Here is a 21,688-nt window from a genome sequence, read left to right on the forward strand (position 1 = left end):
ATTGTATCTGGTCCTCAGCAAATTGTGGATCTCATGGTTCATCCAGGGGAAGACATTGAATGATTATGTAGGGACACCCTCGTCGACAACCGTTTTTATAAAGTGACGACTATGGTGTATTCATTTAGATGCACAGATGAGTTTTTGAGCACGGCACAGTCCACCAACTCGAAGCAATCCCATAATCGCTCCTCTGCCTCCAGCGACCACCTCTTTGTTGGCCTATTCTCTGGAGCCGTGCTCTTTAGCCTCAGCTAGTATGCAGGTAGGAGGACAGCCAAGTGATCAGATTTCTCAAGATGCAATCAGGGCTTGGAAATTGCCGTTGTCACATTCCTCTGAGGAGGAGAACTATTCTTTTAAAGAGTAGACCCTCCCTGGGTCACTTAAGAGCTTTGAGTACTGTCTGTAACCACTGTTAATTTAGATCACTGTTGACTGAGATAAAAAAAAATTTGTAGGTTAATTGCTACAGAATAGTACAGATCTTAGTTAATTTAGAATTTAGATTTTCATTATAATTACTGAATTAGTATAGATTCAGAGCATGCTGAACCACAGGTGTTACTCAATCACAGAAAGTGAGAGTTTCCACAACCCTATACCGCACATTTCTACCTTTTACCCACGTTTCGCAGACCATTAGTGTCTTGGTAGAGCCATTGTTTCTGCTTGCTCTTGCATCACTGAACTTATCTCCACATAATGCGACTCTGCCTTGTTACCTTTCCAAGGACTCGGTATTACAAACCTACTTTGCCAACACTCCCCAGTTATTTTTCTCCACCACATCGATGACTGCATTGGTGTTACCTCCTGCACCCATGTGGAATGGCACTTTCATGACTTTCACTACCTACTTCATCATTCTTTGTCATATCTGCAACAGGATCCCACCAGCAGCCACATTTTGCTTTATCCCAACCTTTTCTGCTTTCCTCTGGGTCCGCTCTCTCTGTGACAACTTTTATCGGTCATTCTTCTCCACCCACCCCTCTACTTCCCCAGGCACTTTCCCCTGAAACAGTGGGGTTTAACGCCCTGCTCCCTCACCACTGTACAGGGACCTGAAGAACCCTTCCAGGTGAGGCAGAGGTTTGCATTAACCTACCCCAATCTTGTTTATTGCATCTGGTGCTCCTGACTTGGCCTCTTCTAATCAGTGAGACCAAGCGAAGACTAAGCAACTATTTTATCGAGCACCTGCACTGTCTGCCCTGGCCGTTTGGAGCTCCTAGTTGCAAACCACTTTAATCCCCCTCCCTATTCCCAAATGGATCTGTCTGTTGTTGCCTTCCTCCGCTACCAGGATGAGACCAAATGCAAATTGGGAGGAACAGCTGCTCATACTACATCAGGGTATTCTATAATCCCAATGGCATGAACATGACCTGCTCCCTATTTGTCCAATTTTTCCTCTCATGTTCATCTATTCAGTTGCTCTTGCTCTCAGCTAATTCCCTCCAGTCCCCAATCACACTGATTCTCTTCCCCTCCACTGTTCCATCTGCCCAGCCCATTTCCCTATTTGCTTCACTTTCCTGTCCTACCAATTTCCATCATCTGCAGTCCATTGTTGCCTCCATTTTTGTTCTCCCAGCCTCTGTTGCTATTTCATTTCTTTTTGCTATTTGTCCATTTACCTACCATTCTTCCTTACTTGAATTCATCTATCATTGTTCTATCCCTTCTCATCAGCTCTTTATACTGGCTACCTCCCCTGTATTCTTTCAGTCCAGATGAAGAACCTTGATCTGAAATGTCAACTGTTCATTTCTTTCCAGACATGCTGGATGACCCGTTCGGTTCCTCCAGCAGTTTTTTTTTACTCCAGATTTCAGCAGTCTTGTATGCTTCGAGATTGAGCTTGTATTTGTTGAAGATTCACTGATTTGACTGGTTTAATCCTTAGGAAGCAGCCTGCCCTATGAGGATAGATTGTGCAGAATGGACTAAGATCTTCTGGCATTCAAAAAATACCAGGTGATCATGACACGAGTTAGAAAGAGCATATCAGGATGAACTTGTCAGGGTCGGCATAAGCGACTGGCTGTAGGGTTAAAAGATGGGGCATTGTCTCAAAATAAGACTTCCATTCAGGAACAAGATAGGAAAAAATCTCATTCCTGTTCTCTCGGCCTTTACCTAGAGAACAACGAATACTCTACCCCAGGTCACTATTATTGCAGATTTTTGGAAATCATGTCCAAATCATGGTTCCATGGAAATCATGTCTAGGAGAATTGAGGGATGTGAGGATCAGACAAGAGGATGGTGTCGAGGTGGAAAAGCAATTTCGCTCTTGTTGAATGACGGAGCAGCTCAAAGGGATGGTTGGCTTACTCCTTCTCCAATATCACGTGTTCTTGTACCCCAAGAAGACAATTTTAGTCTTTCCTGTAATTGAATACCCCTGATTTCTGGTAGCATTTTTGTGATTTCTCTTTGCCTTTACTCCAAAACTTCATTTTTTTTTGAATAGGCAAATGAAAGCTATTCCTAAGTGTGGTCTAACAGACTTTCTATATGAATTTAATATTGCTCTTCTCCTTTCCTATTTCCAGATCTTAGCTTCTCTGCCACATTTAGCTTTTTCTCTTCCATTGGTGAGGGACTCCAGCCAAAATAAACCACACTTTGTTGGATTGAATTAACTATGTCATTTATGTGTCCATTCTTCAGGTTTGCTTAAGTCTTCCTCTTATTTTTTAATGTAATCCTCTTCATTGTCAGTTACTCCCCACTCCCTATCACCATCAATCTCAAAGGTTGCTGTTATTTCCTAATTTCAACACTAAAGATTGCTCGGATTTCCAGCATCTGCAGATTTTCTCGTGTTTATGGTTTGATCCACACTAAAGAGTTTGATTTCTGAGTTTAGATTATTTGTGTAATTAACACATTGATGTTGATGGAAAGCTTCTTCATAATTTTTGCCAGCTAGAGAAGTTTATCTTACTCACTAGCCTCTGTTTTTGTACAGATAGTCTAGACTGGAATCTCGGCATTACTGAATTATGTATTTTAAGCCTCTAATGTAATGAGGTTAAATGGATTTTTATTTTGAGGATTCTACTTAGTGATTTTTGTTCCAAAAATATTGAACCCACATTGACTTTATTGTTCTGTATTTTAAGATAACAAATTTCAATTTAAGATCAATTAAACATGATTGTTTTTCCTAACTCTTCTTGGCGCACAACCCTAAACCACGTTGAGCTGGGAGCTTCCAGCACAACTAGAATGCAGACTATGCATTGTGAATGTGTTACCGAGGATGCAGCTGATATTATCTTCATCTCAGATAGGATACTGCCAGAGCTAGTTTCCATGGAAGAGTTAACACATGATAGTGAAAGATTACCAGTACTGACTGGTTCTCTTAATGCATGGATAATTCCTCTTGTAATTTATTTTTAAATTAATTTAATTTTCTAACTGGGTTTAAGTTTCAGTTCACTTAAACTGTGAAACAGTGACTACGCTAAGATGTTGGAACAGTGGGAAGGGAGAACATGAGACATTGAAGCAGGAGTAGGCCATATGGCCCATCGAGCCTTCTCTACTATTCACCAAGATCTTAGCTGACCTGGTTATGGACTCATCTGCACCTGCCTGCCTTTTCTCCATAACCCTTCATTCCCATGCTATGCAACTACTTGGAAGTTGAGATGGTGTCATTGTATTTTTCATTAGAAAAATTAATTCTGAGACGATATTTAGTAATTTCAGAATTGTGTTATCAAAAAGAAGTACTCCGGCTGAAATAAAGATGGCCTGCAAATTTCAAAACTATTGAAAGTAAATTGCAAGTAGAAAGCGAAGACCACTATAGCAAATGAAAGAAAAATTATGAAAATATTTGAAACAGTCTATATAGGAAGTTAAAATCATAAGATATGGGAGAAGAATTAGGCCATTAAGCCCTTGTGTCTGCTCTGCCATTTGATCATTGCTCAGTTTTAGTTCAATCCCTCCACTCTCCCCACCTGCCTGAACATTTACAGGCAAATGAACGCAAATTGCTTTTAACTTCAGTTGCTGGTAAAATAAAACCTCACTTCAAAAACCTTCTTTAATGATTTTGTTTTGCTCAGTTCTTTATTATGTAATCAAATCTTTTCTCTTCCTATAGCCATTTGGTGTGAACCAGCCTGGGCCTTATATCATGTACACAACAGCAGATGCCAATGGATATCTGAAGAATGCATCAGGTGGGTACTTGAAGCTTAAACCTAATGTAAGTTAAATTGTGAGCATGGTTTGAAGTAATTTTAATAATGCAAATTAGTGGGAAAATGAAACGAAATGAGTAAAGGTGAATTGAACCAATATACCAGGTGATAACTCTTAAGAGAATTCTAGATATAGGTCTTATAACATCCTGGCTGTTGTAATGCCAGAACTTGTTGCTACTCTAAGCCAGCCTGTTCCAAAACTACAATGACATTTGCCAAAAACTATAAAAATGACCTAAGTACTACCTGCAAAGAAAAAGCAAGGCAAATCCAATCCAGCTCAATACTACTCCATTATTCTATTCTTACCCATAAGCAAAATAACAAAGGTACTGTTGGCAATGCTCAGTTTTGTTTCTAGTAGAACCATCAAGTTCAGGCACTGATTCAGACTTGGATATAAAAGCTGAATCCCAGTAATGAGGTTGGAGTAATTCCTTTTCCTGTAGAGGCAATGTTTGAATAACTGTGACATCAAAGAACCTTGGTAAAACTTATGTAGCAAATAAGGGAAAGATACGTGAATGTTGAAGTTATACCAAGTATAAAGAAAGATGTTTGTGGTTATTAGAGATCAATCTTATCAGCCCAAAACATTACTACAAAAATTCTTTGATTAAGAGCTGCAGCAGTGCGTACTATCTACAAGATACACTGCAACGACACACCAAAGTTCCTAAGGCAGCACCTTCCAGACCCACAACCACTACCAGAAGGATGAGAACAGCAGATACCTGGGAACACCACCATTTGGAAATCCCCCTCCAAGTCACTCACCATCCTGACTTGGAAACATATCACTGTTCCTTCATTGTCGCTGGGTCAAAGTCATGGAATTCCCTCCCTACAGCACTGTGGGTGTACCTACACCTCAGGGACTGCAGCAGTTCAAGAAGGCAACTCATCACCACCCTCTCAAGGGAGACTATGGACAGGCAATAAACACTGGCTTAGCTGGTGGCGCCCACATGCCATAATTGAATAAGTTTTTAAAAAATCATCCTGCATTTCTCAGTAAATTTCTGCAATACTTTTCTTTATTTAGGGAACCAGCCCCCCTTACATATCATAAATTTAAGTCATATAATTCAATTTGTGTCTGTTGTCTGTATACAGTTAATTTCTTCCTAATTGCCTGTGTCGGCCTGCACATTTTAACAAGTACTTTAATCATCTGATGTTCAATGAACTAAACCACAATGCTTTCAGCTCGTACCATATTGCTTAGTTCTTTTTAACTGCTACCTCTGAAACCTATGCTCAGTGGTGTATCAATCCATCTGCTTCAAAAAGCATTTAAATTGTTAAACTTAGTGATAGTATTGACATGTTTAAGTTTCCATTCTTCATACTTTGATCATAAGTGTTCATCCATAAGCAAGAGAAAGTTATAAAATTAGTCAGCTCCATCTTGGGTACTAGCCTCCGTAGTATCCAAGACATCTTCAAGGAGTGGTACCTTAGGAAGGCAGTGCCTATCATTAAGGACTCCCATTATCCAGGACATGCCCTCTTGTCATTGTTACTATAGTGAAGGAGGTACTGAAGCTTGAAGGCACACACTCAGTGATTCAGGAACATTTTCTTCCCCTCTGCTATCTGCTTTCCAAATGGACATTAAACCAATGAACACTTTCTTACTTTTATTATTTATGTTTTTGCACTATTATTAATTTAACTATTTAATATACATATGTATATGTACAGTAATTGATTTACTTTTTTTTATATTATCATGTATTGCATTATCCTGCTGCCACTAAGTTAACAAATTTCACAACATACACCACTGATAGTAAACCTGATTCTGTTTCTGATATAATAAAAATGTTACAGGACAAATGTGCATCAATATACAGCATTGATAGGCATCTAACCTAATTTAAATTAAGAAGGCTAACAACATATATTACAATGCCACCATAATTGTTTACACACACAGTACTTAATGGCATGAATAATTATGGTGGTAATAATATTGACGTCATCCGTGCTTACTGCTGTTGGGGCATAAATGAAGCACCAATTTGACATATGCTGGGGGTAAATCCAGATATCCAGAAGCTGACTACCTGATTTGTTGTGCTTCTCCTGAAATGTTGGCACTCTTGCACAGCACTAACTACTTGTCATTGAAATAAGTGTAAGAAAAGTTAATATCTTACTAAGTACTGAACATCTACAAAATTTTGGGTCTTCCCCAACTTGAGTACGAGGAATATTCCTTCTCTGTTCCTCAGATGATAATTATTGTTGGAGGTGTATAAAGTTTAAATTAATCTCTAATGTTTCTCTTAACCCTATTTTATTTCTCTATATTTCTTTAATTTTACTTTATGATTTTGATTCAAATGACTTCAAATATTATAGCTTAGGCTTTCAAGTTCAGCCTCTGCTCATAATAGAACCTTATAGCATAGGAATGGGTCTTTTTTGTTCACCATTGCCGACCATGATGCCAATTTACACTGAACCTATTTTCTTGTATTAGGCTTCTATCCCTCAACATCTCTCCCATATACATGCCTATCCAAATGTCTTTTAAATATTGTAATTGTATTGGCCTCTGCCACCTCCTCTGGCTGCTAGTTCCTGATAACTACCATCTTCTGTCTGGAAAAAGTTGCTCCTCAATTGTCCTTTAAATTTTCCCCTCTCAGATGAAAACTGTGCCATCCATTTGTAGACACCCTTCTCCAGGAAAAGACTCTGACTATCTGCTATGTCTATGACCGTAATAATTTTATAGACCTTTAAGAGCATTTGACAACCTCCTACATTCTGGTGAAACTAAACTCAGCCTGTCCAGTTTCTACTTATATCTACAGCCCTCCATCTTGGTGAATCTCTTCTGTACCTTCTCTATAGCAGGGGTTCCCAACCTGGGGTCCATGGACCCCTCTGTTAATGGTAGGAGTCTGTGACATAAAAAATGGCTGAGAACCCATGCTCTACCACATTCTTACTGTAGTGTGGCAAGTAATCCTGAGAGTTAAAATTTAATTGGTTAAGAAGATAAGCGATAGCTTGTATGAATATCTGTTGTGCTCTGCTTTTCTAATTTACAATAATAAGCTGCTGCTCATAAATTCACAGAAGTTCTGTGGACTGCTGTAAATCTGAATAAAGGAATGTTCAGTTGCCAGTGACTATAAAATTTCAGCAATTATCATTTTCCGTCAGTACCTTAGGGATAGTTAAATTAGTTTTAAACTAAAAGAAGTATTGAGGTGAGCAGTGAATATCCAATTTTCATTTCATCTTCATGAATGATGAAAACATCAATGTAGTCATAAAGTACCTATCACATAAATGTCACAACCATATTCGATAGTTGAGGTGAAAATATTTGATACATTCAAAGGCAGCTCAATAAATATGAGGGAGAAAGATTAGAATTATATGCTGATATGATGGTGTGGAACATAATTAAATTGAGCCAAATGACTTATTAATCCATTATTCCATGCAGCTTCAAATATTTAAAAATTACTATTATTTAGTGAAAAATACTTTGGCCGTACTGGTACTTAATTTATTCAGTGGTGAAAGGGCTCAGCCAGCTGAACTTTCACTCAAATGATTGAATTGAAAATTCTGCTACCTTTGAGAATAAATTTGATATAATTGCCTATATGTCTCGTCTGTAAAAAATCCAGGATGGGTAAAAGGCCATGTGGCAACATTGTTCTAAAATATATTACCTACATTATGATTCCATCTGGAAAGTGTCCTAAATTATTTCTTGCACATTTTAATTATGTCATTCGTAGTTACCACAAGTTTGGCAGTACAGTAAGTTATAGCTTGCCACTTTGAAGTCTAACTTTCTCCAAATCATGAATAGTCTGAATAACACTAACTTGTTGAGGGAATAGATACCAAGTTCCTACATTGTGAGCTGCAGGGCTTAGCAAGTTGTCAAATACTCTGTCAATATACCTGTAGGCTATAATGCAAGATAAACTAATTGTGTCAACTATTGAAGCAGTTTAGAGATATCATTAGCATTTAGAATACCACACACCAGGATCTGAATTATCAGGGTTCCAGTTACTTTGCAGTATCTGCCCTCACCAAACAACTTGGAATCATCTCTTTCTTCTGGATTTTTGGAACACCATTTGTCCAGTCAAATTTATCCAATTTGCCTGATCTTGAGTAATCCCCAAATAACAATCTATTCATGGATTTGGCCAAAGCTACCACTCATTGGATAATGATGCGTGATATCCATGTGGGATAAGGTGGGATGGGGTTTGGTTTTAGATAGGAAGAGGCACTGAAAAATAGCTATACTCATCACTAATTGTAATGTATTTTGGGACACACATTGAACTAGATTGACAAGTAGACAAAGCTACTATATAGTCCATTGGGCACCAAGACCTTCAAGATAATGTTCACTTACCGGCTGCCCATACTCAAAACTGTAGTCACGACCGGTCAGTGGTAATGGTTCAGAGCAAAATTTGGTGCGGGACTCAGAAGTCCCCTACCTGGAATACATTCCATGCCCTTTCTAATGTATGCTTCTTCCAAGCATCTTCAACATGGAGAAATAAGACATTGTTGAAGAACAATATTCAGAATCATCAAAAAGTTTCCTTACATGTATTTGAGCTAGATGTACAGCAATCTGAGGTAAAGGGTAAATGTTTCAATACTCAGTACCACTCCTTCTTGCCTATATATATCTCTCACTATGCTGCTAATTCTAGTAGGTTTGTATTATCAAGATGTATGCAAAGATTGTGATGTAGTTCAGGATGTTGGCTGAAAGTTATGATTCTGTTAGTATGACTATTGTCAGTTACTTGCAGTGCCATAAGAGTAAAGATGGTTTTCACTCCGAGCACCTGATTTCTGGCTTTTGGCAGTCACCTGAGGTCTAAACATTTCTAACTAACTGCCTGATCTCAAGCTTCAATGCTGATGCATCAGGAAATTGCACATAACATAGTTTGCAAAGTAAGTTTGGGTAGGTTCGCAGATTAGATATTAAGGGACTGTCAATATTTACTCAAAATTTATTTGCATCTCTGGCCCAGGAGTAGAATTGTGCTTGACAGAGAAGAACTTTTAAAAGGACTGAAATTTGCAGTTTTGTTGTTTGTACTGTACCCTCTGTCACCACCGAGTCAGACATGTGGATTCTCTGGTAGATAGATCCTCTTTTTAGGTTTTTACTTAATTTTTGCTCCCACCTCATTATCCCTGGTTACTAACATCATTCAGATCACTGTTAACAGCAGTAGGCACTCAGATTGATAACCGATATGAGTATTCTCCTGAACCAATTACTTTTTCAATCCAGCTCTTCCCTGAATCTCGAGGTATCACAGGTATCTCAAATTCCTTGAGAAAATTAACAGGGTATAGAATTCGGAGAAAGTTAAATTTAGTTATAAAAGAGAGTACAGCAGTTTAACAGAGTGGTTGCGAAAACTCTTTTACTTCCATTTCAGTTACTAGCTCTAACATCACACCAGATAACAATATCAACAACACTACTATTCAAATAGGTAAAAATCTAACACTAGTAAATGTCTTTAATCCTCTAAATGAGGAATGACCAAATCCACTGTTACCAAAAATCAAAGACCCAGCAATATTCCTTGGAGACTTCGACAGCCATCATAAAGATTGGGGATAATCAGAAAACAGCACAGCCAGAGAAGCGATCAGTCATTGGGTATCTAATAACGACTTCCAACTACTATACAATCCTAAAGATAAAGGGACATTCTTCTCAGCTAGATGGCAACTAAATTACACACCAGACCTCTGTTTTGTAACAATATACAATCAGCTTGAACCCCCACCAGCTATCCCAAGAAATCCTTGCTGGTTTTCCTCACAGCCAGCACAGTCCCATGCTAATAATCCCAAATACCCACTCACCTCTCTATCCCAAAAACCAGATGGAACTTCAGAAAAGCAAACTGGGAAAATTTGACCTCACAATTCGACAATAAATAGAAGAATACCACTCAGCACCAAAAATTTCCACCGATTTTATAGACTCATGCTAAAATGCGTGAAAGAGGCAATCGACAAGAATATATTCCTTGTTGGTCTAAAGAGGGCAAAGAACTATTTCAAGAGTTTAAAATAACAGGCAATATGACGACAGCTAATGATTTCCTCAAATTGCCCCACAACGCCAGGCAAAATAAAAGGATGGAGACTGTCAAAACATGGACTTCACTCATTCCAGCAAATCAGCATGGACCCTCCCCAAAAAAACTAGTTCCCAACACAGCACCAAAGCAACAAGCCATTCAGCACAGACACAGTAGCAAAACACATCAGACAAAGAGGAATGCATAGTCCTAATCATAAATTTAAAACACAACAGACACGAATACCAGAAACTTTAAAATAGCGCGTCAGAAGATGATGGCGCACTTATACTTCCAATAACATCAGCCGAAGTAAAATCCACCTTGCAAAGCACTAAATCAGCAAAAGCCGCCAGCATCAAAGATATGTATCTAGAAATGTTGAAACATCTCGTAGAGGAAGGTATCAAGTGGTATCACTGACATCGTAACAAAAGTAATTTACCCCAACCCTTGGGAACATGCCAAAGTCATTGCAATAGCTCAACCAGGAAAGCCTACAGACGATCCGTCGTTGCCACTCTATTTCTCTCCTCTGCTGTACCTACAAACTTCTAGAGCATATTATTTTATCCAGAATATTACCTTTGATAGGTCCTTACATACCGATAAAGCAATCTGGCTTCAGACAGCACCACAATACCAGTGAACGAGTTCTCATTCACATCATACATCAAATCAGGCTTTGAACTCAAAAGGAAAATCGGAGCATTTTTTATCAATTTATCGGCTGCATATGACACCATTTGGAGCCAAGGCTTAATGTTAAAGCTAGCCCAGACCATCCTATGTCAAAAGATCCTACGTCGTGTCCACAGAATGACAGGCAGCCGTTCTTTCTTCACCTGCCTAGGAAGTGACACTAGTCACATTATGAAATTTCACAATGGTGTCCCCACAGGGTTAGTCTGGCTCCAACCTTGTAAAGTCTGTATTTCACTGACCTCCCTGAAACCAAATCTTAAATTTGGATGCGTTGGTGAATGGGCCAAAGCCTTCCAATTGAACAATGTCAAATCCATTGAAAGAAAACCTTACCCAAGTTATCAACTCCCGATCCAACTACTTCTCAAAGTGGTGCCTAAATCTGAATGTCAACAAAACAGTAACTTCCATATTTCAACTGAACAACCGACTAACCAAACTTACTCTTAATATCAAACTAAATGATGAACTGCTACCCAACGATCCACACCCAAAGTACTTAGGAGTCACACTAGATCAAACCCTCTCGTACAAGGTACACCTTCTCATGCAAATGTTGCAAAGAAACTAAAATCCAGAACAGCTGCAATCAGGAATATAGTAAGAAACAAATGGGTTTTACCAATCAGTCCTACGAACTTCTAGCCTAGCACTATATTTCTCAGTCGCCGAATATTGCACACCCACCTAGAGGAGAAGTGCTCACTCAAACATCATCAGTACACAGCTTCATACTTCTATGACAGGGGTAGCCAAACTTTTTGACTTGTGGGCCACAAAGGGTTCTAAAATTTGACGGGGGGGCCAGACCAGGAGCAGATGGACGGAGTGTTTTGGTAATACACCTCATAAGAGAAAATAAAATATCATGGGATATGTAGAAAACATGTGCTTTAATTTCAATTGAAAATGAACAAATGCATTACAACAAAATATCTGTCTTTGAAGTCCCATGGTATTTAGCTATTTATTGAAATGACTTTTAAAACACTGAAAATTAAATGAATAAAATACAGCTTTTTTTTATTGTAACAGTTATTATTTTAAAGCACTGAAAATTCTGTTATCCTTCAAGATATTATCATCATCACTCTCCTCCTGATTGTCTTTATTTCAAAAACGGTAGGAGATGCAGGTCTACTTGTCCTGCTCCTTCTTATTCAATTGTCCCCTGTGCCAAAACTCAACAACGACCAGCACAAGGACAGAACAGTGACAGCGCGCCAGTATGCGGATTTGATCTGGAGCGTATTTTTTTAATTTGAGAACGTACGTGTACCCGCGCACTACTCGTGTCCATCACTTAACAGAAATGACATGTAACATGTAAGGCTTATTGAAAAAAATATTTTCAAATGCATTTTTTGCATAATACAACGAAGAAACTTATTTTTAATTTCAGTGGGAACAGTGTTGGTCTCCCTTTTTAGCCAGCGCATCAAAGTCTGGATTTAGTTTTGTTGTGGCGATTCTCAGGATGGATCTGAGGTGTTGGTCAGTTAACTTGGATCTGTGGCTGGCTTTGTTGATGTTCATGACGCTGAACGCCTTTTCACACAAATAGGTCAAGCCGAACAAAGAGTAAAGCGCAAATGTGGAGTAACATGCTGCACCTCAACAAAGGTCAATGTATATAGAGTGCGTCATCTATTGGGAAAACGCCAGAATTGCGGGGAAAAAACGTTAACAAGGTTTATTAATATAATTTCATCAAGTTCTGCAGGCCAGATTAAAAAGCTTAACGGGCCGTAGTTTGCCCATGCCTGTTCTATGAGAATAATCTCAGGAGCCCCAAGATCCACACCTGTCCAATGGCCCCCTACAATGAGCAGAATAGCACCCCCAGAGATCTGTAGAAGAGTGGCTTCAGCAAAATTCTACAAACATATCCAAATATGACCAACAACATACCAGTTCATAAACTCATTGAAAATGCTCATCCAGCTTCCCAACTCAAAACCCGAAAACCTTTATATAACTTGAAAAACCTCGACTCCTATGACAAGCACACAGAAAGGCGCCAATACTGGCACACTAATCCACCCCACCACCCCTACCCAACAGAGATCTGATCGACGGCCCCACCTCACTTCTCCCAGGCTTTACTACAGCTACCAGAAAAAGCTGGAGAGCCACAAATAGACTTGTAAGTCCACATGCCAAAACAGCACAAGCACTACATCACTGGGGCACCCAACAAACCCCAGCACACAGCTGTGATGCCCCAACCCAGGGAGTCCTCCACTTTGTCCAAACATATCCTAGCGGGGAGGTTTGCTAGGTCTACAGGGCAGACTTTAAACTAGTAAGATGGGGGCGGGGGGGCAGGAATCAATTTGAGGAAACTATGGGAGAGGAGGTTAGTTCACCAGTAGAGCAAGTAAGACTGTGTGTGAGGGAGGAAAGGCAGGTGATGGAGAAGGGATGCGCTCAGCCTGAAGATGTAGGGGAGAAGAAAGAAAAGGATAATAAATTTGAATGCATTGTTAGGGATGAAAAGAGAGGAGGTGGTGGAGAGTATCTTAAATGTATCTATTTTAATGCTAGGAGCATTGTAAGAAAGGTGGATGAGCTTAAAGCGTGGATTGCTACCTGGAATTATGATGTTGTAGCTATTAGTGAAACATGGTTGCAGGAAGGGTGTGATTGGCAACTAAATATTCCTGGATTTAGTTGCTTCAGGTGTGATAGAGTAGGAGGGGCCAGAGGAGGAGGTGTTGTATTGCTTGTCCGAGAAAATCTTATGGCGTTGCTTTGGAAGGATAGATTAGAGAGCTCCTCCAGGGAGGCTATTTGGGTGGAATTGAGGAATGGGAAAGGTGTAGTGACACTGATAGGAGTGTTTTATAGGCCACCTAATGGGGAGCGTGAGTTGGAAGAGCAAATGTGTAAGGAGATAGCAGACATTTGTAGTAAACACAAGGTGGTGATTGTGGGAAATTTTAATTTTCCACACGTAGATTGGGAAGCTCATTCTGTAAAAGAGCTGGATGGTTTAGAGTTTGTGAAATGTGTGCAGGATAGTTTTTTGCAACAATACATAGAAGTACCGACTAGAGATGGGGCAGTGTTGGATCTCCTGTTAGGGAATGCGATAGGTCAGCTGACAGATGTATGTGTTGGGGAGCACTTCGGGTCCAGTGATCACAATAGCATTAGCTTCAATATAATTATGGAGAAGGACAGGACTGGACCTAAATTTGAGATTTTTGATTGGAGAAAGGCTAACTTTGAGGAGATGCGAAGGGATTTAGAGAGAGTGGATTGGGTCAAGTTGTTTTATGGAAAGGATGTAATAAAGAAATGGAGGTCATTTAAGGGTGAAATTATGTGGGTACAGAATCTTTATGTTCCTGTTAGGTTGAAAGGAAAGGTTAAAGGTTTGGAAGCACCATGGTTTTCAAGGGATATTAGAAACTTGGTTCGGAAAAAGAGGGATGTCTACAATAGATATAGGCAGCATGGAGTAAAGGAATTGCTCGAGGAGTATAAAGAATGTAAAAGGAATCTTAAGAACGAGATTAGAAAAGCTAAAAGAAGATATGAGGTTGGTTTGGAAATAAGGTGAAAGTAAATCCGAAAGGTTTCTACAGTTATATTAAAAGCAAGAGGATAGTGAGGGATAAAATTGGTCCCTTAGAGAATCAGGGTGGTTAGCTATGTGTGGAGCCGAGAGAGATGGGAGAGATTTTGAATGATTTCTTCTCTTCGGTATTCACTAAGGAGAAGGATATTAAATTGTGTAAGGTGTGGGAAACAAGTAAGGAATTTATGGAATCTATGACAATTAAAGAGGTGGAAGTACTGGCACTTTTAAGAAATTTAAAAGTGGATAAATCTCCGGGTCCTGACAGGATATTCCCCAGGACCTTGAGGGAAGTTTGTGTAGAGATAGCAGGAGCTCTGACAGAGATCTTTCAGATGTCATTAGAAACGGGGATTGTGCTGGAGGATTGGCGTATTGCTCATGTGGTTCCATTGTTTAAAAAGGGTTCTAGAAGTAAGCCTAGCAATTATAGACCTGTCAGTTTGACATCAGTGGTGGGTAAATTAATGGAAAATATTCTTAGAGATAGTATTTATAATTATCTGGATAGACAGGATCTGATTAGGAGTAGCCAGCATGGATTTGTGCGTGGAAGGTCATGTTTGACAAACCTTATTGAATTTTTTGAAGAAGTTACGAGGAATGTTGACGAGGGTAAGGCAGTGGATGTAGTCTATATGGACTTCAGCAAGGCCTTTGACAAAGTTCCACATGGAAGGTTAGTTAAGAAGATTCAGTCGTTAGGTATTAATGCTAGAGTAATAAAATGGATTCAACAGTGGCTAGATAGGAGATGCCAGAGAGTAGTGGTGGATAATTGTTCATCGGGATGGAGGCCGGTGACTAGCGGGGTGCCTCAGGGATCTGTTTTGGGCCCAATGTTGTTTGTAATATACATAAATGATCTGGATGATGGGGTGGTAAATTGGATTAGTAAGTATGCCGATGATACTAAGATAGGAGGTGTTGTGGATAATGAGGTGGGTTTTCAAAGCTTGCAGGGAGATTTATGCCGGTTAGAAGAATGGGCTGAACGTTGGCAGATGGAGTTTAATGCTGAGAAGTGTGAGGTTCTACATTTTGGCAGGAATAATCCAAATAGAACATATAGGGTAAATGGTAGGGCATTGAGGAATGCAGTGGAACAGAGAGATCTAGGAATAACAATGCATAGTTCCCTGAAGGTGGAGTCTCATGTAGATAGGGTGGTGAAGAAGGCTTTTGGAACGCTGACCTTTATAAATCAGAGCATTGAGTACAGAAGTTGGGATGTAATGTTAAAATTGTACAAGGCATTGGTAAGGCCAAATTTGGAATATTGTGTACAGTTCTGGTCACCGAATTATAGGAAAGATATCAATAAATTAGAGAGAGTGCAGAGACGAGTTACCTGGATTTCAGCACTTAAGTTCCAGAGAAAGGTTGAACAAGTTCGGTCTCTATTCATTGGAGCGTAGAAGGTTGAGGGGGGATTTGATCGAGGTATTTAAAATTTTTGAGAGGGATAGATAGAGTTGACGTGAATAGGCTGTTTCCATTGAGAGTAGGGGAGATTCGAACGAGAGGACATGATTTGAGAGTTAGGGGGCAGAAGTTTAAGGGAAACATGAGGGGGTATTTCTTTACTCAGAGAGTGATAGCTGTGTGGAATAAGCTTCCTGTAGAAGTAGTAGAGGCCAGTTCAGTGTGTCATTTAAGGTAAAATTGGATAGGTATATGGACAGGAAAGGAGTGGAGGGTTATGGGCTGAGTGCGGGTAGGTGGGACTAGGTGAGATTAAGAGTTCGGCACGGACTAGGAGGACCGAGATGGCCTGTTTCCGTGCTGTGATTGTTATATGATTATGTTATATGTCCTCTCACCATGGTCCGAGATGGTTTCGCTGTGGTTCATCGATGCAGCCAGAGGCTGGAGGAGAGTCTTGACAGAAACCAGTTAGAAGTGTGAAGAGAAAAATACCTGCCATATGAAACAACATAATCCTTCTAGATACAAGCTAAGGTAGAGTGATGTAAAAATTGCAGATTATGGCAAAGTAAGGGTACATTTAATTCTTCAGAAGTCAAAAGTAAGTTACAAATAAATTGTGGCATGACAGGCCAATGGGCCTAAGGGTGGTATTGTTAGAGTAGTTGCAATATGGTGGCAGAACTAGCAGCCATACTGATGTACTATGAATAGATAGAAAGAAGCTTAGTGCTGTAGAAAGCACAGATGGACTGGGGGGGAGGGGTATGCAAATCACTAAAGACAGCATCAATTGGAAATGTTTAGTTTAAAAGTACTATAGGAATTCTAGGTCGGATCATGCAGCAAACAAACTCTGATAATTTTTTACGGAACTTAATATGACTTGGTATTCAGTTCCACACCAGAGGAAGCATTGAGTACCACACACAGTGGAATGCTACTTGGTATTAAAAGATTGAAATGTGTGTGAATTATAAGACAATATAACAAACTTATTTAAAATTAAAAAATGATTGATCAGAGTAACTGGAAGCCTGCTGCTTTCTGTATTTGAGCTTCAGAAATGAAGAGCACTGATGCAGATTTGCAATGAAGCATAAGACTATCTTCTTTTGACAGAGAATTGTGAGACTATGAAATTTGCTGCTGGGCTTTGTGATTGAGGCAGAAAGTAGGTCAGCCTTAAAAATGACAGTGAAGAAGAAGTGAGAGTAGGGTGTAAAAGTGTGTAATTACATAAATATGATTAACCATTTGTTTTTGTGGAGCACAAGCATCAAACAGAATCATGAGCTAAATAAACTATTTTTGTGTTGTAAATACTTCACATTTCTTTGCTAAAAGTGACGAACTGGTATAGAGAGATGAAAAGGAATGAATCTGTTATTGTCACCATACTCATGAAATTGGATACACCTTCAGCAATTGCAAAAGATATTGTTGAGTTTCCAATTTAAAAGTAGTAGATAAACCACTACAACATGGGCTCAAAGGTATTTTCTTTGGCCAGTGAATGTGGCTGGTGAGATTTGAGGTTAATAGCTGCTTCTTTGCAAACCTATATATATGTCACTGTCAAAATATGCCATTTACCCTTAGGAATGAACAGTCGATGTTTTGGGCCAAAATGTCAACTGTTTGTTCACTTCCGTGGATGGTATCCGATCTGCTGAATTCCTTAGCATTTTGTGTGTGTTGCTTTGGATTTCCAACATCTGCAGGTTTTATCATGTTTATTATTTACCCCTAGAGTTGTGCAGTATTAACGAATGTGTTTCTAATTTCTACATTAAGAACAAAATCTACCACATATCGAAAGGTGGAATTCTGGTAGAATTTTATTAGTAGCTAAAAATTCTAGCCCGATTCTAGAAAGAGGTGCATTTTTGTCAATATTTGGTACACTCTTTATGCATACGCTTATTTTAAACAATGGACATGTCTTTAAACATTTATGTATTCATCAGTTTCATCACTAAAATGCTTTTGTTTGGTCCCAAAGCCAAAAGAGATCAACTTCATGATAAACTTGGGTACTTGGGAACTTGGCTTCCCTTGTAAAACCAGAAATAACTAGCCTGGGCGTTATCCCTGATTCAGATTTGAATTTTAAATCCCACACAAAGACCAGAGCAGCAATTCTATACTTAAGTAATATTGCAAATGTATGCACATTTCCGTCATGTAGTGACGCTGGAAAACTAATTCACGTCTTTCTATCAAATAGACTACATTCCTGCAATGAACTTTTTATTGGCCTTCCAAAGCAATCTACTGACAGACATCAACTCATTCAGAAAGCTAATGCTAGACTTTTAACCAAAACCAGAATAAAGGAACATATCATTCCCATCCCAGCTACTCTGCATTGGCTTCCTCTGTCTTGATTTTAACATTCTCGTACTTATTTAAAAAGCTCTTAATGGTCTGGGACTGGAGCACATCACAGAATCGTTTGCATTTTATAATGCTGCCCAAGCTCTCAGATATTCTTCCGCTGGTCTCTTAAATTTAAACAATGTCCCTCAAAAGATAATTAACAGGTCAGCTTTTTTTTCAACTATGCACCTAAACTGTGGATTTCAGTACCCAAAACTGTAAGGAATGCAGACTCAGTTGACAGTTCAAAATGCCAGATCAAAACCTATTTATTTAACCTTCCTTTTAACTAACATCTTTTTGTCCTTTATTTTTGTGTTTATTTTTATTCTCATGTTTGCACTTTTGCTGCATTGCAAAACACAATGAGCCACATTGTCTCGATAAAAAGTGCTCGATAAATAAAGTTGCTGTTATTATTATTATTAGAGTGCAGTGGACAATAAATTTAAGAAAGTAATATTCAAAAGCTTAGTGTTGGTAAAAATCCATACTTAATTTTATGATTCTTTAAATGTCCAGTGTTGGTGGAAGCACAAGGTGATGATAAGTTCATTCTAGGACACAGGTAGTTTGTTGGCTGGGTTAACTTGATTTCTTGAAGTTTCTTAAACTGGTACAAAAGCCCTCAGTTGCTCATCCTTACCACAGCTGTTTTCCATTATGACCCAACTATCAGTCTCTCATAGTTTCCTTCCAGTTCTGTATGTTTTCTTGCCCAACCCCTGAGGCTGCTGTCCTATTTCTTAACTCCCAACTGATTTTACTATTCTATCATCTAAGACACAAGTGTTTGGGTAAATCAGTGAACTATTTAATTGCCGAAGTTACTCTACATAATAATAGATAAAAGGAGTAAATTTACTTCATGAATAACTTTGAAATGACAAGTCATTTGGTAAATATTTAACAATCTGGAATTAAAAAATCAGCAATTAAAACAGTTGAATATGAGCAAAAGGTTTAATTCTGATATTGAAATCCAGACTTTTTGTAGCTGCACTCATCCCGTCTAGTTAGGAATATTCCCATACACTTCTGATTAATACCTTGTAGATAATGGAAAGATTTTGGAGAACAGGAGTGTGAGTTAGCCTTCTGCTGAAAGGTGAATCAGGATATCGATGGAGGGATGTTCAAGACCTGAGAATTTGTAATTGTCTATTATGGTGGAGATGCTTAATGTCTCTTTCATTTGCACTTTCATATTACAAGTTTTATTTGCCAATTACCAGCTTGTTTCTGTTTATTGTCGTCTTCTACAGGTAAGTTTATGAAGTACATTATCTAAGGAGAAACAGTGCAATTATCTGAAACATGTGAAGATGCCCTTAAGCATACTCACAGTGATGTCCAGGCTGAGATGACTGGTTTCCAATAACTGAAACTGTCCTCTTTCTGCTAGTTACTAGTGGAGAATTTTCCCTGATTCCCATTAAATTTAATATTAATCAAGCATGAATAATCTAGCTATCCCTTTTTGGCACAGCTCCTTAGATGTTACTGGTGAGGGTTTTGTAAGGTTGTACAGAGCGTTTGAAATTTGTCATGATAGATCAATGTAAGTGATCTAATTGGCTTACAGTTATGTTTAGGTAACAGAGTGACTTACTGAACCAATTAAGAGTCCTCCACATAAACTTAGTGTCACATTTAAAGCAGACATGGTAAGGAAGGCTGGTTACCTTTCCAAAAGGACATCAGTGAACTAGCTAAATTTTATAATAATCCTATAGTTTCATGGTCACAAAGCCAGCACAAGCTTCTTTTTGTTCCAAGTTGATTTAATTATCTGAATTTAAAATCACCAGATGCTTTGTTAAGAGTTTGAGCTCAAGCTCCAAGTCCTTCATCCAGGTCTTTAGATTGCTCGACTCTTACAGCGCCATGTGATGTGTAGGTTATTATCAGACTGCCTATGACCACAAGGTGATTATCTGTACAAGATGTATATATCAGTATCATAGAGGATTAGTGGGAAGTATTGGCTCAATGAGTTAAACTAAATGTATATCTATAGTGTAACAATTGTCTGCCTTCCCTCTGAACTATAGTATACAGTGCTGTTAGTTTGTGTCACCAGCTCTGGAGATGAACACACTGTTTTTTCAAAATCTAGGATTGCTGTGTGATGATTCATTCTGCAGAACAGTCGTTGATCTCCAATTGTGCACAAAAGCTGCTGCAATAAAGCTGCACCAGCAGGGATAACTGTAGATTTTCAGATGAGGCTGGGTTGTAAGAACACCTACACAAAGCCATTTGTCAGACAGCAACTGCATAACAGAGACGGCAGCACCAACATGTAAAACATGAGATGGTGAAATACTGAAAAAAATGCAGCTGATCTAGACAATCTTTTCATTGTTTTTTAAAGATTTTCATGGGAGTTCAATTAAAACTTTGCAATAAGAGATTTATCCTTTTTACGTCTATCAAAACATATTTGTTAAAAATTTTCAAAATGGTTAAGTAGACTTATATAAAAGATTCATTCTAATGGAGTCTTCTTGGGATGCCATTCTTTATAAAGCTCATATCTCCTGTTCACTAACCATTAGCAGTACTGCAGTGTTTTGCTGCAACAAACTATCTTCTTTATTTATATTAGTAGTAGCTGCAGACTTGTCGATAACAATTCCTCAATACTTAATATATACTTCAATGTCAGAAAATTTAGTTGTGAATAACGATAAAATGAAATATGGTTGCTTTTATGTACAGAAATTCTGTATAAGGACTCCTCTGTAATTTGTTAGACAACATATCCTTCATTAAAATATGAAATTCAGTTATTTAACATTTAAGTGATGCCATAGTCTGTTATCATAGTCTGCAAGCATAATAGAGCATTTTTCCAGTAGACTCTTCTGCAGATGAGTCAGAATGTCTTGAAGGGAGTACTGTTATATTTCTTTCACATTGAATTTGCCTGTTGACAACACCTCACGGCAATCAGGATATTCATGAAGTATCTAATATGATGGAGAATTGCTGGAAGCATTTAAAACTTGCGATTTTCATGGCATATGCTGAATCCATATGCTAAATGTTCTGCCATACCAAGATTGATTTTGAAGGAAGAAAATAATAAAGGTATAAGAACAAATTAGCAGAATGTTAAATTCTGCTGGCATATGGCAGCTATGGCATGTGCTTGCTGTTTTTAATCTATCAAATCTTTCAGGATGTGTAGTAAGAGTGAGTAGTTATATAGATTGGAG

At 38.6% G+C, this 21,688-nt stretch overlaps 1 protein-coding gene across 2 annotated transcripts in view; it reads left to right on the forward strand.

Annotated features, from left to right (window-relative positions):
* The window catches only part of itfg1 (integrin alpha FG-GAP repeat containing 1), a 246,169-nt gene that overhangs the window by 203,328 nt on the left and 21,153 nt on the right, over positions 1 to 21,688 (forward strand). For both annotated transcript variants that reach the window (XM_059992924.1, XM_059992925.1), the window contains exon 14: positions 4,136 to 4,214. In XM_059992924.1, the coding sequence (XP_059848907.1) occupies positions 4,136 to 4,214 (79 nt within the window). The remainder of the gene's footprint in view (positions 1 to 4,135; positions 4,215 to 21,688) is intronic.

This window comes from Hypanus sabinus, chromosome 17, assembly GCF_030144855.1.
Source record: "Hypanus sabinus isolate sHypSab1 chromosome 17, sHypSab1.hap1, whole genome shotgun sequence".
Taxonomy (NCBI): Eukaryota; Metazoa; Chordata; class Chondrichthyes; order Myliobatiformes; family Dasyatidae; genus Hypanus; species Hypanus sabinus.